This window comes from Tachypleus tridentatus, chromosome 7, assembly GCF_004210375.1.
Source record: "Tachypleus tridentatus isolate NWPU-2018 chromosome 7, ASM421037v1, whole genome shotgun sequence".
In the NCBI taxonomy this organism is placed as follows: domain Eukaryota; kingdom Metazoa; phylum Arthropoda; class Merostomata; order Xiphosura; family Limulidae; genus Tachypleus; species Tachypleus tridentatus.
The window spans coordinates 61,029,706-61,052,467 of record NC_134831.1 but is presented as its reverse complement, the minus strand read 5'-3'; the positions used below and the strand labels follow the sequence as shown (position 1 = coordinate 61,052,467).

Genomic DNA, 22,762 nt, shown 5'->3' with positions numbered 1-22,762 from the left:
ATTAACAATTCTACAGGAACACCAGACATTGTTAAAACGTCCAATGTTTCCTTTAAAGTTAAAATTATGTGATTTGTTCAGGTTTTTTGTTGTAAATTCAATACAAATGTGGACTGAATGGAATTTGCTTATCCAGCCAATCGAATCAGTTGAAAAATTCTAAAAGTATATGGCTTATTTTAATCATTAAAAATTGACTGTCGAAAGACAACTCATATTGTAATATTTTCAGGTTCACTGATTTCCTTTATAGTTCGGAGACCAAAAAATTTTTATGTTTGTTTCTTTTCGAATTTCTCTCACAACTACACGAAGGTTACCTGCGATAGCCGTTCCTAATTTGGCAGCGTAAGACTAGAGGGAAGACAACTAGTTATTATCACCTACCGCCAACTTTAGGGCTACTCGTTTACCAACGAATAATGGGTTTTGATTGTTACATTATAACGTCCCCATGGCTGAAAGGACGAGCATGTTTATTGCGACGGGAATTCGAACCCGACACTCTCAGATTACTAGTCGAGTGCCTTAGCCACCTGACCATGCCGGGCTAGGAAAATATGAGAGTCGGCTATAAAGTTTTTTACGGAACGAATTCTGAGTTCTACGACTTAACTTGAATTCAAAGTATAGAAACAGACTGGACACTTTCCAACCCGAGTGAAACAATCGATATTTTAAACAAACAGCACTCAAAGTTTAAAACATTATTGTTTCAGCATGTTTACTGGAGAGCTTTGCGATAGTAAGTGTAACTAAATCAACCTGTTAACCTAAATTTTAAACCATTTCTTAGAATTACATACTAGAAACAACAGTACTGTTATTTTCAAGACGCATTCGCTATCCACATGACTGAAAGTGTTTTTTTGAGTATCAACTGTTCAGCACATGGAAGATACCACTGTTTATTTTTTATAGCGTGTATTCTGCGTTCCAAAAGACTTTGACTGAACAACTTAGTTTCGTGAGTAACTAAGGCGAAATAATGGCTTTATTAACCAACTTTGCACGTTGCCACTGCATACACAATATGAAGAGAAACTTTAAGAATTTGTATTGCTACAATACCACGAAAAAAAACCTGACAATTTTAAAATTTTATGTAAGTAGTATATGAAATTTTCGTTTTAGAAAAATAGGAAGGTATAAAAGTGAAATCTAGTAAATTTGTGTAAACTTTTATGTTTTAATTTTTAAGTCTTTCAGTTTTACTTGTTGGTAATTTGTGAAAAAAGACAAATCTTGTATACATAAAAATCTTGTCATTTTGTTCATTATTTTCATTTCCTTTCATAAGTAGTTATGTGTACCAAACACTGTATACATAGATCAAACATGTCCACTGCTCCTCGTGATCAAAAGAGATCACAGTCTTTATTTTTCTGCTATTTAAAACTAAATTTAGTGTTTTTAGTCTGAAAGTACACGAGCAAAGAGCATTTTGTGTTCGTAAAAATCAGTGAATTTCTTGGTTTATAAACCATAACTGATGTGAGCTTTTTTTTGTGATTTTTACAAGTTGTATCATCAGATTATTACAGCGGGTTTATCTAGTTTTGAAAGATCACATTTACATGTATATTATTTATCTGTCTAAAAGCTTAGAACTTAAGTAATTGCAATTGTTTTAGACTAATGCACCCTCTTCATCTATTTCATAAGTTCAATACTAGCGAATGTTTATTTCAAGATTAACGAGTTGGATTTAAGGTAGCAGGTGTAGAACTACATATAAACTTAATGAAACATATTTTTAGACAAGTTTTAAAGTAGTTTATATCAGCACAATGAAAAAAAAGTAAAATTACGAACGTTTTCCATCTGTTTATTTACTTGTAGACCACAAAATAGTTTTCAAGGACTTCCTGCTTAAACCCAAACTCTGTTTTTTACTCTAATGTATAAGTACGCTAAATCAGGTGGAAATTTATTTACAGGGATGTTCTACATGTGTTAATGTAGTATTCATTCAGGGTTCTGAACATTTCTTTTCAACACGAAAGTGTTCTCTGCTATCTTCCAGAACGGATGCCTTTACTTTGAACAGTGGAGGAAAAGGTAACGCCTACTTCATTCTTCAAGGTAGATTTTGAATTTATGTACAAGAACTTAACGATAGTTTGTTACACGTATTTTATACTTAAAGTTGGTAATACATAAATACCACTAAACTAATAATAATCAAGTAAGAGATAAACGACTACAGGATCTAAGTAAGAAGTGGTTAACAACCGAACTATAAGTTGCTATGTCTTTGATTCTAAAGCCAGTCTTATGAGTCTTGATATTTAAAATGGCCTCGTCAGTATAATCAATAAATATAGTGTGGTTGGCATATTGTTATAGATTATTATTTTCATTCAATAAGTTCTTAAAAGTACACAAGTATAATTTAACTGAAAAACGTGGGCCATGGTTGGTCTTCGACTCAATGTTGCCAACAGCTTGTTAACAAAACCAGCCACTAAAATACGAACGTTAAACAGATGAATCAGTAACATTAAAAGCCCATTCAAACGGTTACAGTTATCCAATGAAGCCAAAGATTTTGTTTTCTGACGAGATTTTTGAATAGCAAAGATTCAGACAATAAATTATTCATATCAGTGTGTAAATATGTTTCCTAATTTAAAAATCAAAATACACCTATCGTGTACTTCCGTATTCTAGCTAAACATTAATTTAAGATTGAGTTTACTGTATTTGCTAGTATTGAAAGTACACTTTGTTATTTTTCTTTTTCGGATTAGAATACCAAGAATCTACACCATCTGCATACTGTCGCCATTTTTGTTTGAGCTAGTAAAACATGTTCCAGTACAATATGGTGGAATTGTTTTGCTAACTCAAATTGTCCAGGTATGTAAGGTCTCGAATAATCACGAATTGTTTTTTTCTGCTGAAGTGCGTTTTTTGGGAGTATTTGATGAAACAACTGACGTAGGACAAGCTGGTTCTTCAGTCTTGGAACTTTCAATATTATTCCATGGCTGTAACTCAGCTGAACCAAAAATTACAAAGAATGTTCCACAGAAAGTGTAAATTGCAGCACCGATATAGAATACTTTCTTCCACTGTTGCAGGGTTTGCTGTACAAACAAATCACAATACGTTGGAAAGAGAAACTCGTCAATATAAGTAACTTATATAAAATTTACTACCAAGTCAAAACAAGTAAGAAATGAACAGTGTTTGCACGATATACTGAATTTTTTAAAAAATAATCAAATCTAGAAAATAAAAGTAAAATATGTGTTTGATTTGAGAAAAGTTGGGATTAATATTAGAGAAAATCCTGCATTTGGTTGCAACAAGTTTTAAATACATGTAGTTTATAGTATTTAATAGTGAAATATTTGTGTTTAGCGAAACCTAAAATTATATAACAACAATTTATGTAATTAATTCTGTAATACAGTTGTGAGAAGAACATAGAACATTCAATCTGAAGTAAAAATGTTTCTTGTCCCACGAACAAAAGTTCTTCATAATTAAATCATGTCACAAACATATGGAAATTATATGACTGTAATATAATTAATAATTGTTTATTTTGTATGTGTTTCAGGACTTTTCTTTAATCAGGCATAACCGTTTGTTGCACATTTGTGAAGACATCTTGAAAAATGTGCCAGTTGAAATTAAGAAAGTCGAGTACAAATATTAATTGTCAACATGGACAAAGAACGTACGCCTATAATTTTATACTATTTTTAACTCGCTTAGTGGTTAGAGTGTTCTAGTCGCAAACCACAGACTGGAAGCTCAAATTTCCGTCACGGAATATGCTCGCTCTTTCAGCTGTGGGATCGTAAAATATGATGGTTAACCTCACTGTTTGTTTGTAAAAAAGTAATCCAATAATTGACGGTTAGTGGTGTTGATTAGCTGCTTTCCCTCTAGTCTAGTACGACATAATGGTTGGCTAACACAATTAGCATAAATAAAAACCAAATCAACAAATTAAACAATCACAGAAAAATGAGAAAACAGCTACTGAATAACAACTAGATGCAAATCAAACAAATAACCACCAATCACACTCACTAAACATTCCTATCCGAGAAATACCCAAACCATTTTTATAGAATTTATCCAAGAGTATAAAAACCCATTAAACCAAACAGATGACATCTCATAATTATTACACATAACCAAGAAACACTTTATATCAAAAATACCACACATGATTAAAACAATTATGAAATCCTTACTTATATAAAAATTTACAAATCACCAAAATCAGGAATTACAACATTAACCGATTAAACTATTAACTATGTATTCATAGAGTGTAATGAGAACTTAATATGATAATATGGTGAAAGTGTTGAAATTAGTAATGAAATTGTTAGAAAGTGTTGCATACAACCAAATGAATCGAAATGGTGACTACAGCACTAAATGCTGTATACAACTTTACAGAATTAATAAGGGAAGTATAAACACTATTAAAATGATCCATTTCTCTAGCTCTGCGTGAGCTTTTAAACAGTATTTCGCAGTATTTGAACATGCACTAAAAAGGTCTAAATTGCACCTGATTCTCCCAGGTTGCAAATCTAAAACCCTCATCCAATATCATCATCATCAGAATATCTTCCTGTTGACTTTGTGCCATGCTTTAATCTCAATTTTATCCTTTTCCTACCACAAAATATCACTCTAACCAAACCTCTATTGCGTGCATTTCTTAATATTGGATATTTTAAAAGTATGTATTACACTCAAATACGTGAACACTTTCAGATTATATTTTTTATAGTAAGAAAACATGATGTTTTAAAATTAATTTCTTCAAATGGAAAGGGGAATAATATAATATTTACAAAATTGTGAAGTATTTAAAAACTGCTTTAGAGATCTATAAAACATTTGAGGTTTCTATTATTTATTTATTTCTTTTTGCACTCAAGTTTTTACTATGAAATCTGGGCAATATAATAACTCTCGATATATCGAAATAAGTTAACTACTGTATACATCTTAGGGTAAGTATTGCTTGACCTACCCGTCCCTGAGTGAGGCTACCAACAACATAAGGAACAATGAATCCATTCAATTGTGCTATTCCGTTCGAAAGTCCCATGAGAACACCTGTACAAAAAAAATATATCGTACTTTTATTTTTCTCCTGAATTTCTAATTCAAATAATATATATCAAACCAATCAAGATAATCATACTCTGGTTACGTGTTTATAAACCGAGAATGTTTAGTTAAATTACAACAATACTGTTAGAACACCTGGAATCTCGCGTTATCACTGTATTTAAAAGGTGTACACTCCATTTCAGTGTTACCTCTGAATTCGGTTATGACCGTTTTTGTTTATAGAGCAAAACTACATTGAGCTACCTGTCATGTCTACTGAGGGAAATTAAACCAAAATTTTAGCGATGTAATTCTGTACACTTACTGCTGTCTCGTTTGGCTTATTTTCCTTGTTCATTACGAAATGTTTTCCTATTTACAGGTGTTTCATTTAATATTATAAGTAGAATAATTGTTGTTGGAGAACTATCTCAATGTTATTTTCATATTAAAGACTACAGAAGGCTAGGTTTGATTAATTATGAATGTATTGATTTTCGATACACCAAAAATTGACAATAAAATATATATAAATGACATTGTTTATTAAAGATAATCAAATGTGTTTATGAATGAGCGTTGCGTAACATTTTAATAGCTGATCTGATATGTAATATTATTTCACAATCTAAATACGTATAAGAAGTTTCTGTACTTGATTTGGTTAAAGATAAGTAGTCTATTATTATTCATAAACAACCATCAGGTTTTAATATGATGCTTGACATAAAACAAAACTTCAACATTAAATAAATGCTGCTTTTTACGCGATAATCTTTCTTCATATATTTTAACATCTTTTTTTACACGTTCTCTATATTTTTGATTATGTACTCTATTAATTGTTTCACGTTTTTGAGGTGTTTTTCTAAAGATAATAAAGAAATTGTATAGAATATAAAATTCACTAAATTATAACTATCAAGCAGATATCCATTGTTCTCCGAATTTCCTATGTTAAAAATACTGTAATATAAACAATTAAATTAATGACTTAATTGAATAGCTGAGCGTGACCTCCCGGTTAGTATGCTCTAGTACGTATTCAATGATTCATGTTTCTCGTTCCATTATTTCCAAATAGCGCTGCTAGTACTTTATAATAGTCATTTAGCGTAACACAAGATATGGCGATAGGTGTTGTGAACTAGCTACCGTCGTACTAGGCTATCACTTCAAAATCAGTAACAACTAGTGTAGCTTGTATATTTTATCGAATATATAACTTAAACAAAACTTAATAAATGAACTTGTAAAACAACAAGAAACAAATTCACCTTTTTTGTTTATTTTACATGTGTGGAATAGCATTTAGTTCATTTGGAAACTATGAACTGAGATTACATATACGTAATTGAAATGTCTTGTTGCTGTACTACAACATCAAGTTTAGCAAGATGAACTGACAATCAGAATTTAATGATTAAGATAAAAAATGGCAGGCTTACCGGCATAATTTGGAGCCATGTCAACGCCCACAACAAAAAATCCGGGAAATGTGAACCCGTTGAAACCCATGCTTAAAGCCAAAATAGTGACAGCTAAATCATGGTTACAATCGGCCAGAGTCACTGCAGTTAAACACAGAGCTGAACCGTAGAAACCTAGAAGAACGAATAATTGTAATATTTTGTAAAATTAATATATTAAGTTAAAGAATAAATCAAAAATACAATAAAAATGGTGTTTTTTGTTTACTTCTTCTCACCATAGTGAAGATAAATTTATATAGTATTTGAAGAAAGTAGTGAATTGTGAATCTAATGTTAGATTTAAATAAATATCACTCAAATATATATTGAATAAAACTTAGAAAACACCAGAACCTGCAAATAATATGTTAATATGCAAATAAATCTGAAACATTGGATTCTATACAAAGATAACAAAATAAATTAAATAAAAATTGTTCCGGTGATAGTTTCTCTTTGGTTTTTTTTTCACCCAGTAGCTCAGCAACATTATGAAGACTTATAACGCTAAAACCGGGTTTCAATACCTGTGTTAGGAGAAGCACAGCAAACAAACAAGCAAAACACTTTATTTTTCAAAACATACCATATTACGTTGTTTTGCGACACCTTCATATCTTCTGGAGTAAAGATATGGATAAAATGGAAAGTTTTCTTTGAAGTTGTATTAGTTTTGTGATTTAATTGGTCAATATTAGTTTATAACAAAAGCAAGTGAGCTTTCTACTTAAATTAGAAACTCCAAGTTAACACAGTAATGAATATAGATAATTTAACATCCTATATTTCAACTGAATTCCCAAAAATATCTATCAACAATTCCCTTTCCTTGAAGCATTTCGATATCAGTAGATGAAAAACTTGACAGTTCCTTTCCTATTAACGTATATCGCCTAATGAAAGCCCAGGAAATGATACCAACTGCATATGGTTAGAGAAGTTTCACATCTGAAATGAGTTACTAGTACGCATGTAAGTGCTGTCAACTACAGAGACGAGTAGCAGAGAGGTATCAGTAGTGTAGAATAAAAATAAAACAATAATAAAAGTAATGCTTATGAAAGAACGAAATAATAGATAACAGTAAATAAAAAATTACACGAATAATAACTGTGCAAAAAATAGTGAAATTATAATGAAAATAACCAAGTTAAATCTAATAAAAACACAAGAATATTTTTGAAACGTACTTGAAATTCTCAGACTAACACATACATAATCCAGTAAAAAATATTCTAATCAAATAATCGTGTTAAATATTTATACAACGTTTAAAACTTTCAACCTTTTCATTGTGTTTGTTTCACCTATTTTAGATTTATTTACTATGACTATTTATTTCTGCAAACTTAGCAAATTTAGGCTGGTTTATAATACCAGCCAAGATATTGTAATTTAATTTTAAGTTGTTCATTTAAAAATTAATAACGTGAGCATTTCAAGCGATATAATTTCATACAACAAGTTTGATACTACATCTGTGTACTAAAATATCTAATTTAATCTTTATAAAGGAACTATAGAGCTGGCGATATCAGGTTATATTCTAAATGCTTATCATCACGATATTTGGATAAACGGAGTTAGATTATTTGATAGTGTGCGATATTACTGGCTGAAAACACAAAATAGCTAACTAGAGTTTATTATAATTATCAGACATATGCAGGGATGCCAACCATTACGATTTGAGCGTAATCATAACGATTTTGGTGTATATATTACGACTATACGCTCATACAGACAAATATTATGACTTGTTGCAACTCCCTTATTATTAAATATTATATAGGCCTATACAATAAAGTGATAAATTGTTCCTCCAGGGATTCAAAGGGGTGAAAAGAAAATATATAGTGAGATACAAATAAATATTGATAATAAATAAAAGACATAGTCCAAATGGCTACTTGCAATAATCATGTTTGTGCTTGAAATAATAAAAAAAATATTTGTATCTCCGACGTCGACCAATAGTTTGAATGCGATGCTTCTCCATACTGGGTACGTGGAGGAATCAATAGTGACGTCATCAGTGCTTGACAGCCAATCAGCGATCGCGTAGATGGGTATTTCTTGTTTTCTAAGCGGCATAGAAACACCAATGCGATCGCTCACAAGGTGGAAAAAAAAGAGGCCTCGTTCACCAGATTTTTCCTTTTCTGGCAAACCTAAAAGGACTAAAACTGTGAATCAAAAATTTAGGAAAGACTATAGTGCAAAATATCCGGTCGTTGCATCAAAAGACAGTGACAGTCATGCGTTTTGTACAGTTTGTCACATCGATTTTTCTGTGGTGCATGGCGGGTTAAACGATTGTTCCAGACATACAAAATCGACATCTCACCAACAAAAGCCTGAGGCGAAAACAAAAACGATGCAGATAACGACATTTATGAGTAAGAATTCATAATATGAAAAATAATTTCTTAAAAATTTATTTATTAAATACACAAAATACAGTCATAAATGAACAATCTATAACAGTAATAAATTATAATAGTTATAATAATGATATAATAATAAACAGCTTAGAGATATTGTTCAGGCCTAGTAGCTGCAAATGATAAATCACCACGCTCAGTCATTTGAAATAGTTGACATCTCTGCATATGTTTAATAACGGTAACTGTGATATAGGTGTAATATATTTTTCTGAAATTTTTGTTAAATAGAAAAATATTGAGCCGAATATGAAATAAAATTTAAAATCACACTTTATTTTGAAATAGCTTATCACACAAAACTAAGCATATCTACATATATATATATATATAAATAATTATCATAGCGAATTATCTTATTTCATAAACACAAAATATATTTTGGGTTACCAGGTTCTTCCTTCAATTGTTTTACATTGACATGTAGTTACATCTTTAACGACGAAAATGGTTTTAGTTTGTTTACAAACAGCTGTGACGGCTCACGATAATATTATAACGAGAACTACAGTCGATTAATCTAAAGACTAAAATGTGAATATTTTAATATTCTACATGATTAGAAATGCATTGTAAAATGTGTGTTTCGAAAGTCCTGCCTATTTTCTAAATTTGTAGAAGATTCTCAAGTGTAAGATTCAACAATATATATTTTACTAAAGCATTGGCGTATCTTCGAATAACTGAACTTTGGAAAACTTCACCCTAAACGTTTAGAAATGAACGCGCTAAGAGACAGTTTAATATTATTGATTTGGTACAGTTAGTATGCTCGGAATCTGTTATTGTGATAAAGAATTATTGATTGGAAAACTACAGATATCTGACCAGGAATATTTATACATTTCAAACATTACAACGATCCGGTATGGCCAAGTGGTAAGAGCGCTCGATTTGTAATCTTAGATTCATCCGTCACACAAAACATGCTCGCTTTTCTTAGCATTACCCTCGTTATAATGTTAAATTCAATCCAACTATTCGTTGGTAAATATAGTCAAAGAGACGGCTACTCTTACCTGCTAAATCAGGGAGGCCCGGCAGGGACAAGCATGTTAAGGCGTTCGACTCCTTATCCGAGGGTGGCGGGTTCGAATTCTCGTCGCACCAAACATACTCGCCCTTTCAGCCATGAGGACGTTATAATGTGACGTTATGATGTTATAATCCCACTATTCGTTGGTAAAAGAGTAGCTCAAGAGTTGGCGGTTGGTGGTAATGACTAGTTCATTTCCCTCTAGTCTTACACTACTAAATTAGGGACAACTAACGCAAATAGCCCTCGAGTAGCTTTACGCGAAATTAAAAAAAAACAAACAAGCTAAATCAGGGATGGCTAGCGCGGATAGCCCTTGTGTAACTTTGCACGAACTTCAAAACAAACAAATAGTACAAGCTGTTTATCTTCAGTAAATTAACTTCGGACGTTAGTATTTCTATAAGGACATCGAATAACCGCAGCGAAAAAAAAATTACTTTTGAAGAAGCTAGCTAGTCTTCCGTGAAGTGAAGTGTACCTGTGTATCAACACAGAATTAACTCACTCATCGTGAACAGTTGATAAAATATTCAATTCCAGACAAGATGGTATACTCACTATTTTTTGTAAAACTTTTGTATATAAATCATTAATTGTAATATCCATTATTATAAATTGCATTGTATAGATTTGTGTTAGGAAAGAAAACTGTGTGTATCAATCCTGTTGGCAAATATAAACAAAAATGATACATTTTCACATTTAATTAACTTCTAAGTCCAAATCGTAATAGGTAATATAAGAAATTGGAAATTCGTCTGGGGTATATTATAATACATAACAGCACATAGTCTTTATCCATCAAGATTAAGATAAACTTAATCTTTAAACCACTGGCATTATAAACAGTAGTTTCAGAAAATATCATGGTTTTAGTTCACGTATAATTAAAGCAAGTTTTCTAGAACAATAAGTAAAAGGTTGGATTTGTTTGTTTTCTTTCTCAGGCCCCAAAATTGCTTTGAAACATAATGTGGTGTATATTACAAAATAATTATTTAGAATAATAACCAAATTAGATGAAGTGAAAAATGTGCATATAAACGTTAAAAACTTACCAAAAGAATTAGATATTTTCCTTAAAACAGTCAGTCTAAACCAGTTTTTACGATAAATCAAATCTACAGCATACCCCGCTAAGCAGCCAATCGCAAACTGACAAAGGTAAGGCAGAGCAGATAAGAACCCGTTCTGTTAAGAATGAAATAAGGAATTAGCCAATGACATTAATCAACATACAGAGAAAGAGAGATTATTATAAACAGCATAAAATCACTTGTAAAACCTATTTTGTTAATTATCATATCATTATTTAACTATATATATCTGCGTGGTCTCCTTACTAAGATTTGAGAGTTATATAATTATAAATAATAATGTTTTTTTTATACGTGGGGTCTAGTAAGGGAAGGTGATTAATTTTACATTATTCATGGAAGTAGCGTTATCATAAATGATACCTTTTTGCTTCGCCGTTTCGGGGGGGGGGTGGATGAACGTGGTCATTGGAGTTCAAACAGTAAGCTATTGTTTCATCTGGGTTTGTATTAAATATGTGCTTCAAAGTGACACAGCTGTATATCTGTCGACTCATACATCTAGAAACCAGATTTCAATACACGTAGTGGACAGAGTACAGAGAGTCCTTTGTGCAGTTTTGTGCTAAATTCCAAACAATCCATAAACTTAAATATGTTAGCTGTCACTTTCATACAACAATCAAACTGCATTCCAATATGTAGTTGTCTCAGTATTGGTATCATGTTTATAAGAAACTGAAAGGAGGTTAGGAAAAATACTACCTGTGTGTGTGACTTATTTGTGTAAAGTTGATAGTCTATAGATGACACGTGATGACAAGTCATATTTTGGAAGTTTAGAGATGATGTTTTTGTTTCTGATATTACGCGTTATTTTTTCTTGTAGAAATCTCTCTGGTTTCGCTTAGGACGTGCCATGGATACCCAGAGTAAGAGAAAAGCGTTTCCGTATCTTTAACACGGAGAATAAATACACTGCCATTACTAACAAGTACCCGTAATGTCATGAATTGTGATTTTGAAATGTTCAGTGTGCATATGAATTATTATGTGTATCAGTGAACTTAAAATGAATTGTACTTTTAACTTTTTCTGAGTTGGCAGGGAGTCTGAGATGGCCAGATGATAAGTGCACTCGATTCGTAATCGCAGGGTCGCCGGTTTGCGTTCCTGTCATATCAAACATATTCACCCATACAACCGTAGAGGCGTTATAATGTGACTTTCAACCCCACTATTCGCTGGTAAAAGAGTAGCTTAAAGGTTGGTGGTGGGTGGTGAGGACTAGCTGTCTTCCCTCTAGTCTTACACTACTAAATTAGGGACGGCTAGCACAAATAGCCCTCTTGTAGTTTTATGCAAAATTCAAAACAAATCAAAACAAACCATGATAGGTAATTTTAATGTAAAATGCAGCCTAGGTCTAACGTCAAAAAACTGAAATACTTATTAATATTAGACCCAATATTTCTGCTATATTTCAAGTAAAAGCTGCAAATAAATATCAAAGAATCGATAGGGACATTTATTCTGATAATATGGTGTGATTTTGTATTTTTTCTCGATTGCTCTTCGATGTATGTTGTCCAAAGCATATTTTAATTGGTCAAAATTGGATTATGGGTTCAGCGTCCTAACCATCTTGTCATGCCGGGCCCTACAAGCAAAAGTACTCGTCCAAAATGACGGGAAATATTCAACTTAATGTACCAATTTAAATTACTACATTGTGCTAATTGTGCCGCACGCTTGATTTGACTCAAAGCCAATCATTTCAGGTGTGCTACGAGCCACTCAACAATAACATATAATAAATCTGCATTATTAATTTTAAATTACTTCACATTTCGAAACGTCTTTTTCTTATAGCAAAGCCATATCAGGCTATCTATTGTGTCCAGCGTGGGGAATATAATTACACCTATCCCAGTGAGGAGTTTGAAATTTGAAAGATAGTGTAAGTAATTCCTAACAACTTCTGTTAAATATCCTGCTTGCGCAATAAAATATGGCACCAACATTATTCATATCTGTTCTCCAGTCATTTCAAAACGTTGAGTTTTCGCCTGCAGTAAAAGTGTTTCAAACGCTACGCGTAAACGGGAGACAGACGAACGAACAAACGGTTCGCAAATATACATAACATTCTACAACGATTAATCGATAAATCATGAGGTGTTGCTTAACAAAGATGAATTACATTCTTTGCAAATACAAAGCTAAGATCGTTTGACAATATTATTTACGTCACATGATTTGTTAACCATTATTTTCTTTTAAAACAAAATAACTTCTTTAGATGTGTTTCTGGTTTTTGTATTAAGTAAAATTTTACACAAATGGCTATCTGTGCTCTGCCAACAGCGGGTATCAAAACGTGATTTCTAGTGGAATAAGTTCGCAGACAAACCGCTGTGCCACTGAAGACATCTTATTTGGAATATACATGAATTCGTTCAAAGAAACGTGTGAGGAAATGATCATAACGTTATCATTTGAGGTTGTAGTTATTTTGCCCACAGCTGATCATGAGCTATCTGCGCATAACCATTCCTGATTTTAATATAATAGATGAGATAAGAGATTCTCAAACTGTGGTATTATGCGGACCACAGGCTGTTTGTAAAACTAATGACGACAATTGGCGAAAAATATTACTGTGAAAATATTTCCGAAGTGTCACAGTTCTTTCAGTAAAACTGAAATTGGCTCAGGGACGCTCAGCTCATGAGAACGATGGCCAGGTGATTATGGGACTCGACTTGTCATGTTATTTTCCCGCCACACCGAATATGCTCGCGCTTTTAGCGGTGGGGTTGTTATATTGTGTATAACTATTCGTTCGCAAAAGAGTTGGTGGTGGGTAGTGAAGACTTTCTGCCTTCCCTCCAGCCTTAAGTTTGTAAATTAGGGACGGCTAGCACAGATAGTCCTCGTGTAAGTTTGCGCGAAATTCTAAATTTAAAAAACAAACTAATCATGAGAACACAGATGTTCATGAGGTTTTCAATTTATGCAATAATATATATATATATAACAAAATTAACTACAAAATAGAGAAATTTAATTTTTGTATTAAATAATGTTACATCTATAAGACCTAAAAGAGAAACATCATAATCTCACTTCTAGCAATAACGTCCCCCTTTGGGACAGCGGTAAGTCCTGTAAAATCAAGGGTTTTATATGCGTCGGTGGACAGAACAGATAACCTGATGTGGTTTTGGTTTGAGAAGTAAACACACACAGACAATAACAAAGAACTAACTATTTACATTCTATCATGCTGGCCTCTCACTAGCACAGTGGTATAACTGCGAACTCACATCGCTAAAAACCCGGTTTAGATAATCGTGGTGGGTAGAGAACAGATAGACCATTTTTTAGCTTTGTGCTTAATACAAAACAAAATCAACTACTACGCTGAAAATAATTTTAAACATAAATCTATATAATTCTTACCTGTTCAATGTCGAAGTGTAAAATGTTCTTCAAGTAAGTTGGTAAGTCAATCAGGATTGTATAGAATCCCCAGGAATTTCCGTAGTGTGCTATTATAACGGCCCACACAGGAAAAGAAGTCAGGATTTGCCTCCATGGGATTGATTTATTTTCCTTTTTGTAATGTTATCTTGAGTTAATTGCATATTGTATTACTATATTTAAAGGTGTAAGAAAACATATTTTTCTTCGTATATATACATTTTTTTCTAAAGATTTTAATTTTTATCAAACAGATTATAAGAAGCAACAACTTCAATTTAAAAATGAAAAAAAACATATTAACACTGGAACTAAACAAATACATTATATATATCCCATAAACAACAAATAAAATGTGACTTTAATATCTCCCGAAAATAATTATACCATTTTCCTGTTATTGTGAATTCCTTTTTCTGCTTCTATCTCCAGGAGTTCTTGTTTGGATATTCGAGGATGATCCGAGGGAAAATCATGGACAATCAAAATCCAAAAGATGCTGCTCACACAAGTGATTGCACCTGGTAAATAAAGATCTGGTTTCTGATCCACAATAATAATAAAATTCAAACTATATTGTATACATTTTGCCATACTGAAAGTAACATTTTTGATAAGATAATTGCTTTGTTCTAGGTTTACCCAGACATAAATGGGAATAATAATAATTACTAAAAACATAATTAAAGTTACCCGTGGGAGTTATCTACAAACACACAAGGGATGAATTTGTTAAGATAAACTATTCTCATGATTCATTGGTAAGGCTTATAAAGCTAAAAAATTGAAATACAGTCTATCCTGTAGACACAGCTCATTTAAGTCATATCTGATGTGATGGGTATTTGAATCCACAACTGTCCGTGTGTAAATCGAGTGTCCTAACCATCTGTCCATACTGTATCCCAGAGGCTTGGAAGTTGTCATGCTGTCAGATATCACGTTACAACGAGATATCACGTGGTATCTTAATTCAAGTGTTGCTCAACAGAGAGCATCTTTCTACAGATAGGGTGTCAACACGTAACTGCTCTTACTAGGCACACTACACGTGCTTTAGAAAGGCAAGTGGTATTTCTATAGGTGGAAAACGTTACTAAGATCCTTTCGACAGATGGTATTACTAAGCAAATTACGTAACCAATGTTAGTGCAACTAGAACAGATAGTTTTTCTATAAATAGATAGTTGAATGAGTAGATGAGCTTATTGTAACGTGTTTGAACGTGTGTTAATAAGTTCTCAACATTGTTTTTATTTAACTATGTGTCCTAAAAGGCTACAACAGTTTTTAATAGTTTCACTTTCTCAGATTTTCATAATTTACAGCATTATAGTAACTTTAAATTCTTGAAAATTCTCAGAAATTTCTCAAAGTGATGCAGAACAAATTACATATTTCTACATGAAAGCAACGATAATGTACAATTGTAAGTTTAAAAAAAATAACGACATGAAAGGCACCATACTAACCAAATACATAGAAAGCAGATGGCCAACCACCAAGAAAATCAGAGTTGGACAATACGCCAGTCAAGGGCATTGTGATAACAGTGCCAATCTGAGCTCCGTTGTAGACAATTGTACTTGTCAAACCCAGCTCAGATTTTGGAATCCATCTTGCCAATAAAGATTGCATAGCTGGGGTCATCACGCCCTGGAAAAATAATATAAATTCTCAAATCAGTACTAAGATTCCATGAAAACAGTTTATATCGCGAAAAACGAAAAAAAAACAACTTATGTTTTATTAACTGATTCATGAGATCATATTATTTCGAAAAGGAGGCCTTATACACAAACATAGATATCGCAACAAGTCAAGAAAACAGCGTTATTAAACATTTAAATTTGAACTTTTTGACATTCATGCAGATGGTACTGATGTAAAACACGTGTTAAGAAACAACGGGGATACTCCACTTATAAAATAAACGACTAAAATCAACATACAGTTGGCAGGGGATGGTGATGACTGACTGCCTTCTCTCTCGTCTTACACTCCACAATTAAGGACAGCTAGCGCAGATAGCCCTCATGTAGCTTTGCTCAAAATTAAACAAACAAACAAACTATTTTCTTGTTTTTAACATCTAAATAATAACATATTTATGATTCCCCGTCAAGTAAGTTCACAAAGTTGTGCAGATAAAATAGATAAGTGCACCTTCTCAAAAGATCAACGGAACGTTACCGACGTTTTGACCAAACAATATGTTTTAACAATCTAAACATAGCAGTTTAGCTCATATAGCGACCTTTTAACTAAGGTCAATTCGCTAAAAAAGCTGGGTTCGAATCCCGTCACAACAAACACACTTTCATTTTCAGCCGTAAGAGCGTTATAAAGTGACAGCCAATCCTACTATTCATTGGGAAAAGAGTAGCCCAAGAGTTGGCCGAGGGTGGTGATAATTAGTTGCCTTCCATCTCATCTTACATCACTAAATTAGAGACGGCTAGCGCAGATAACCCTTACACAGGTTTGCATGAAATTCAAAAACAAACAACTTCTTATAGAAGTACAATGAACTAAAGAAACAATATAAACAGGATCATTTTCAAATAATTGTGAGCAATGTTGACTCTTCTATCATGTGATAATAATAATGTACATTTTATCAAAGTACCGAATACATTTCCAAGTTTTATATTTCTTTTCTTGAATATTTTGTTATAGCTAAATGCGAATCAAATAAAGAAAATAAAAGTTTATGTTCGATTGTTCGTTATTATTTTGGGTAGTTTTAGTTTTGTTTATATTTAAACCTTTGCGTGTTTGTAACTCATTTACATATATTAAAACATTCACAGGTATAGAAGTGGGTTGTAATGTTCCTGATCTTAAACTCATGTAACTGCATATCAAAATAAGACACTGTGTTTTAATATATGTTTTTGTATAATGAAATTGCCAGTTACTTTCAGAGAGACACTATTTTAGCACAGTAGAAAAATGTATACGTTTGTATACTCGGGTCAGGTATACCGAAATGGCATAATAGTGCTTATATTTAGTATGCTTCTAAAAAAAATATGTCCGTATAAAACATCTAGGTTTGATAATCTTGAGTTTAAAGCAGTGAATAGAGTGTTTAGATTATTATATTATTCAAACTTCACAATGAATGGTGAATTTATATCCCACTTATTTCAGTTGAATGCGGCTGAAAAATTCTTGTTTCAAAAGAATGTTAGCCTTAAAGGTTAATACGTAATTTAGGTTTATAAACTTTAAAGTCCGTGCACTACCTCAAGCTAAACCATTTATTAGACTAGAGTTATAAACCGTAATGACAAAGAGGTCAGTTTTGTTAATACATATATCAAAAGAAATTCTAATCCAAATGTTATTTTATTACTGAATCTCCTAGCTAGTATGCCTCTAAATATGTTTGTTAGAATGTTTTCAAAATAAAAAGAATCTAAGATGATTCCTTGAGTATTCTCACCCCAGATAAACTTTCTTTCCTCAAAAGAAATAAAATAATTCATGTTAGTAACATTAACATTCAAATTTTTAAGCCTAAAATATTTGTTTACTTTAAATAAGTTATGTGTTCTTACCTGACCAAGACCCTCTACTATTCGTTTTACAATAAAAACTCCAATAGGCAGCTGTAGTGACAGAGGTGTCAGAAGCGTTAGTACAGATGAAAGAAGAATTCCCAAACCAAATACTCTTTTATCACCGAATCTCTTTGCTAGCGTGCCTCCAAACAGGTTTGTTATAAGGTAACCAAAATAAAAACATCCCAATATGATTCCTTGAGTGTATTCATCCCAGATAAACTCCCCTTCCTGGAATAGCATGGAAGAAAAATTAAAAACAACACTAAAATTAATTTTGATTATATCAAAGATATGTCTACAAGTTCGTTTTTAACATTTTTCTGTTTCATTTTCCATTCCAAAACGTACTTGAAGTTCCTTTTAGTAATATCGTATGATATCCTTTGGATTATTTAGATGTGTAATGTTGGTTGTATCGGTATAAGTCTGAATCCAAAAGTCTCAACATCGAAATGCTTAATAAGGATCCCAGAGCAAATTCTGTTTTGGCTTACAAGTTATATTTTTATACTATTGCTGCTGTTAAATTTGAACAAAATTCATTAACAGGACAATATGTTTTGCATCAGTATTTTGTTGAATTATGAATTACGACCAGTGAACTCTATCTTCTGGCTATTGCATTCATGACATTAAACATTACTCACTTCCACTATATAAAGCAATCTCATACTGCTACAGCTGTTTCGTTGGGTATTTTTGCAATCTAACTGAAACATACCACAATCACATCTCCAAATAAAACCTTTTCTAAAGTTTCTAGTCGTAGTATTCTTTATTAAATGACCAAATATTTTTATTATAGGTACAAAATAGTATGACGGTAAAGCACAAACTAAACAGAATATTTGTTTCTTTCTGTTACAGTGAAATTCGTTTCGCTTTGTCGAACTCACACTTAAAACGAAAACTATCCATTAAAAAGTAGAATACGTTATTTGTATTTTATTATACTTTTTAGGCTGGGAACAATCTCATTTAACAATATATCAATATTGATGTCTATTTCTATAAAGTTTTGGTGCTGTGCTAATTTTCTCATATAATGAGACTTAAGCTCGATACGACAGCATCTCCTTGGCTCATATAATTTTAATTTCAAGCATAAATTTATATTTATATATTTTTTCTAGTTGTATAAAATCTATTCATCATCATATGAAAAATGATATAATAAATTGATATTAACTTGTGTATTTAAGAATTACTTGGGTATATAAACTTGACACATAGAGAATCAGCCCATCGTTATCAAATTATTATGATCCACATTATTTATCATGTTCATCCAATCACCATCAAGTGACCCGTTAATATCTACTTCTTGTTTTCTAATTTTATACTTTTCTGTAATTTTGTTACATTTAAACCTTTGGCTTCGAATTTACAGAAATGGACTTGATGGGAAGAGCATAAATATTTTCAATTATATATTTAATTGTTAATACGTTTAAAAGCTTCTGTACGTGGTTTTCTTTTTGCCAGAGCACTGGTAAAAACTATCAATTATGGACACATTGTAAAATATTCATGAATAAAAGTTGTATACATCATTTAAAACTTCTGGTTCGTGCTGACTTATTTGAGAATTTCAAGTACTAGCCTTGTTTTGTTATGAAATTGATTTCAAAATCTTCTAGGTTTTCCTTTTAAATTTTAAATGAAATATCTGACAATACACTAGATTTCTCTAAAAAACAAACCTACCTTTTCTATCGTGCTGTTAGAATTAAAGACCCCTTCCGAATTTGGACATTCAGTTATCCATAGCTGGTCACGGTGAATCGCTGTGTAATTAACCATAGCTACTATGGCAACATGCAAATTCACTCTGACTGTATAGCTGTTCAGAAAGTTTATAAATGCAAGAAACACAAGGACATATCGGGCACGGACACATTCTTCACATATGAAAAAGAGTAATTTAAAAAATAACAAATCATTCTTTAGATAGATAAGATTTTGTAATCTATTTTTAGTTTTATTTCAAACCTTGACAAATAATACATATTGCATAACAAATCAGTTGGATCTGAGTGAAGAAAAATATTGAATCTATGACGTGGAAAAAGTTTAAATAAATAATTTAAAAATATATAATTTGACCATGAATCTTGAGAAACTTTCAAAACACAAAATAAATCAGTTTTATACTTCAAATATACAATGTACTAAAGTTAAAACAAGAATAGTAACATTAGAGAAACGTCATGAAACCTTTTGTCATAATATTGTGATACTATCGGTGAAAATTAAAAATAAATGTTAACGATTACTTATAGAATATTGTAAGTCACTTCACGTTCTCATAAGTAAAAAAATACACGTATATATTTCCTCTAAATGGATTGATATAATTCAATAAAATGCACACCACTAAACATTAATTAAAACAATTTATGTTTATTTGACAAGCAGTTTAACAGAAGTCTTACCTCCACATGAAGCTTTTGAATTTGTTGTTAAGATCAGTGGTTGTTTTTCATCGTCTGTCGGTTCTATGGATCTTTTTTCAGTACTTAGAGTGTTTCGTTGTGCCAGTAATTTTGTTGTTTCATTCAGGGATTCAGCGAAAGAGTTCGTCTTAACTGTCATGATTATTTATTTTAATACTATAAGGTATTTTATAAAGTCGATGATCGTTCTTTCAGTTTGAGCTAAACAAAATCTGTTGCTGTTGGATATCACGAGAAAAGCTAAATAGAGAGATAACATAATTACATAGTACTTACAAAAAAGAAAAACATAAATCAGACAATGTGTTATCATCACGTGGGTACTTTATCTTTCAGAATAATTCAAGTAACACGAGCAACTATTATGCCGATAGTTAATATTAATTTGTTAGTATCATAACTATTGTTGTTAAAACAATATACCATGAATAATAGAAAAGCTGATCCTTAAATATAAAGTTCTGTTTACAGCAACGTGTAGAGGATAGTAAAGTGACAGGGGATCACTGACAATTAACGGGCACCTTTCAAACAAGTTATGTTTGAGGGAATGCTGGTGTCAGGTGACACTATGAAGATTGTTGGGTACCTCTGGTAAAAAAACATGAGAAGTACACAGGTCATATTTTATTACAATTCAATCAGTTTTATAAACGTTTTAAAAATCTGAAACTAAACAGAGAATATATTCGTACTTGTATTATGTGTGTAATCAGGCATATTCATCACACATAGTTGTTGAAATTGTTTTACGATTGAAGAAAGAGGCGGTTTTAGGGCATAACATTAGGAAGGCAGGGCTTGAGCTCCTCTTGTCCAATACATGACGCTATCTATTGCGATAATGATTAGATTTAATTATATTTACAGATGTTTCTTTTAAACAAAATAAGTTAGTTTGTCGTGATTCTCATGTAATAAATAGTATTAGTTTTTTTATAATCTTGAAATTTGCATAAATATGACGAACATTATATCTGGTTAGTACCTATCACAAAATATTTGATTTGTTACAGAATATACTTAATGTTGTTGTTATTTTATCAGAAGGATGTATGGACGGGACGGATGCTCGTGTTAAAGCAATACAAACGTCATCTGGATTTTCTTCTGATCGTAAGCAAGAAAAGAAGAACTAATTGGCAAGTCTCTCTATTTCATGTGTGTGTGTATGTCTGTGTGTGTATGTATGTCTGTGTGTGTATGTATGTGTATGTGTGTGTGTGTGTGTGTATGTCTGTGTGTGTATGTGTGTATTATGTATGTGTGTATGTCTGTGTGTGTGTGTGTGTGTGTCTGTATGTATGTATGTATGTATGTATGTCTGTGTGTGTGTATGTATGTATCTCTGTGTGTGTATGTATGTATTATGTGTGTGTGTATGTGTGTATGCCGCTTTTCAGCCATGAAAGGTGTTTAAAAATTGGAAACTTCGTTAGTAAAACAAATAGAACCAGAATTTGCAATAGTAAAATGTTACTCTATTGTAAAATAGTTATAAAAGTACTAATCTATATTTACCATTTATGATAGTACTTAGAGAAATAAATATTTCCTGAAAACCGGATGACCATGATGTCACTTGATTACATCACCCCTCCCAGTTTGCATCTGAAGACGGAAGGTCCACCTTTCCAAAGTACGCTGGTAACAGGGTTTCTTTTTGGTTAACTAAAAGGAGTTATTATGATGAAATTTGAATTCTGTTTACGTTTTAGATAGCAAAGTGTTAGAAGCCAGTAATCTGGGGATTTTATTCTCCGTGTAGAGTTAAGACGGCTCAGCCTGCTTTATGATCACTAGCCGGATTAAGTGGTATGTCCATTTCCATTTCTATCTTGTTTATTTCCTTTTTTTATAAAGTTCAGCAACTAGCCCTAAATAACTATTTTTACCCTAATTTTTTTTTCTTTAGACAGAGGAACATTTCTTGCTTCAACAACAGTGACATGGGTAACGCATGCGCACTGGGAAAGGTGATGTTATTGCGTTCTAAATACAATCACTTTGCTCTATCAGTTTGTCACAGATTATCGTAATAAGAGCAGTACGTTGATTACGTAATCTCTTTGTACGACAAGAGACACTGTCTGTCGTCCACGTGTTTACTTCGATTGTTTGTATTTATTGTAAATTAAGTTTGCATTGCAATTGTTGAC

At 32.0% G+C, this 22,762-nt stretch overlaps 1 protein-coding gene across 1 annotated transcript; it reads right to left on the bottom strand.

Annotated features, from left to right (window-relative positions):
• Positions 1 to 693: 693 nt before the first annotated feature.
• Positions 694 to 20,839, bottom strand: LOC143255778 (putative inorganic phosphate cotransporter). Its single transcript, XM_076511973.1, has 10 exons — positions 20,583 to 20,839; positions 19,855 to 20,048; positions 18,142 to 18,375; positions 16,048 to 16,231; positions 14,963 to 15,096; positions 14,555 to 14,707; positions 11,111 to 11,243; positions 6,546 to 6,701; positions 5,015 to 5,100; positions 694 to 3,092 (listed from the first exon to the last, which is right to left on the bottom strand). Exons 1-10 carry the CDS (start codon positions 20,740 to 20,742, stop codon positions 2,883 to 2,885), a joined length of 1,644 nt encoding a protein of 547 aa, XP_076368088.1. The 5' UTR covers positions 20,743 to 20,839; the 3' UTR covers positions 694 to 2,882.
• Between the last annotated feature and the right edge of the window lie 1,923 nt (positions 20,840 to 22,762).

Bases quoted from the DNA above. Each gene is read 5' to 3' on its own strand.
- LOC143255778 (XM_076511973.1), bottom strand. From the start codon at position 20,742: ATGACAGTTAAGACGAACTCTTTCGCTGAATCCCTGAATGAAACAACA. The intron at 14,708-14,962 runs GTATAATTATTT...CATTACAAAAAG, and splicing joins TTCACAATAACAGGAAAATG to GAAAATAAATCAATCCCATG. The intron at 5,101-6,545 runs GTAAGCCTGCCA...TTTTTTGTACAG, and splicing joins CATGGCTCCAAATTATGCCG to GTGTTCTCATGGGACTTTCG.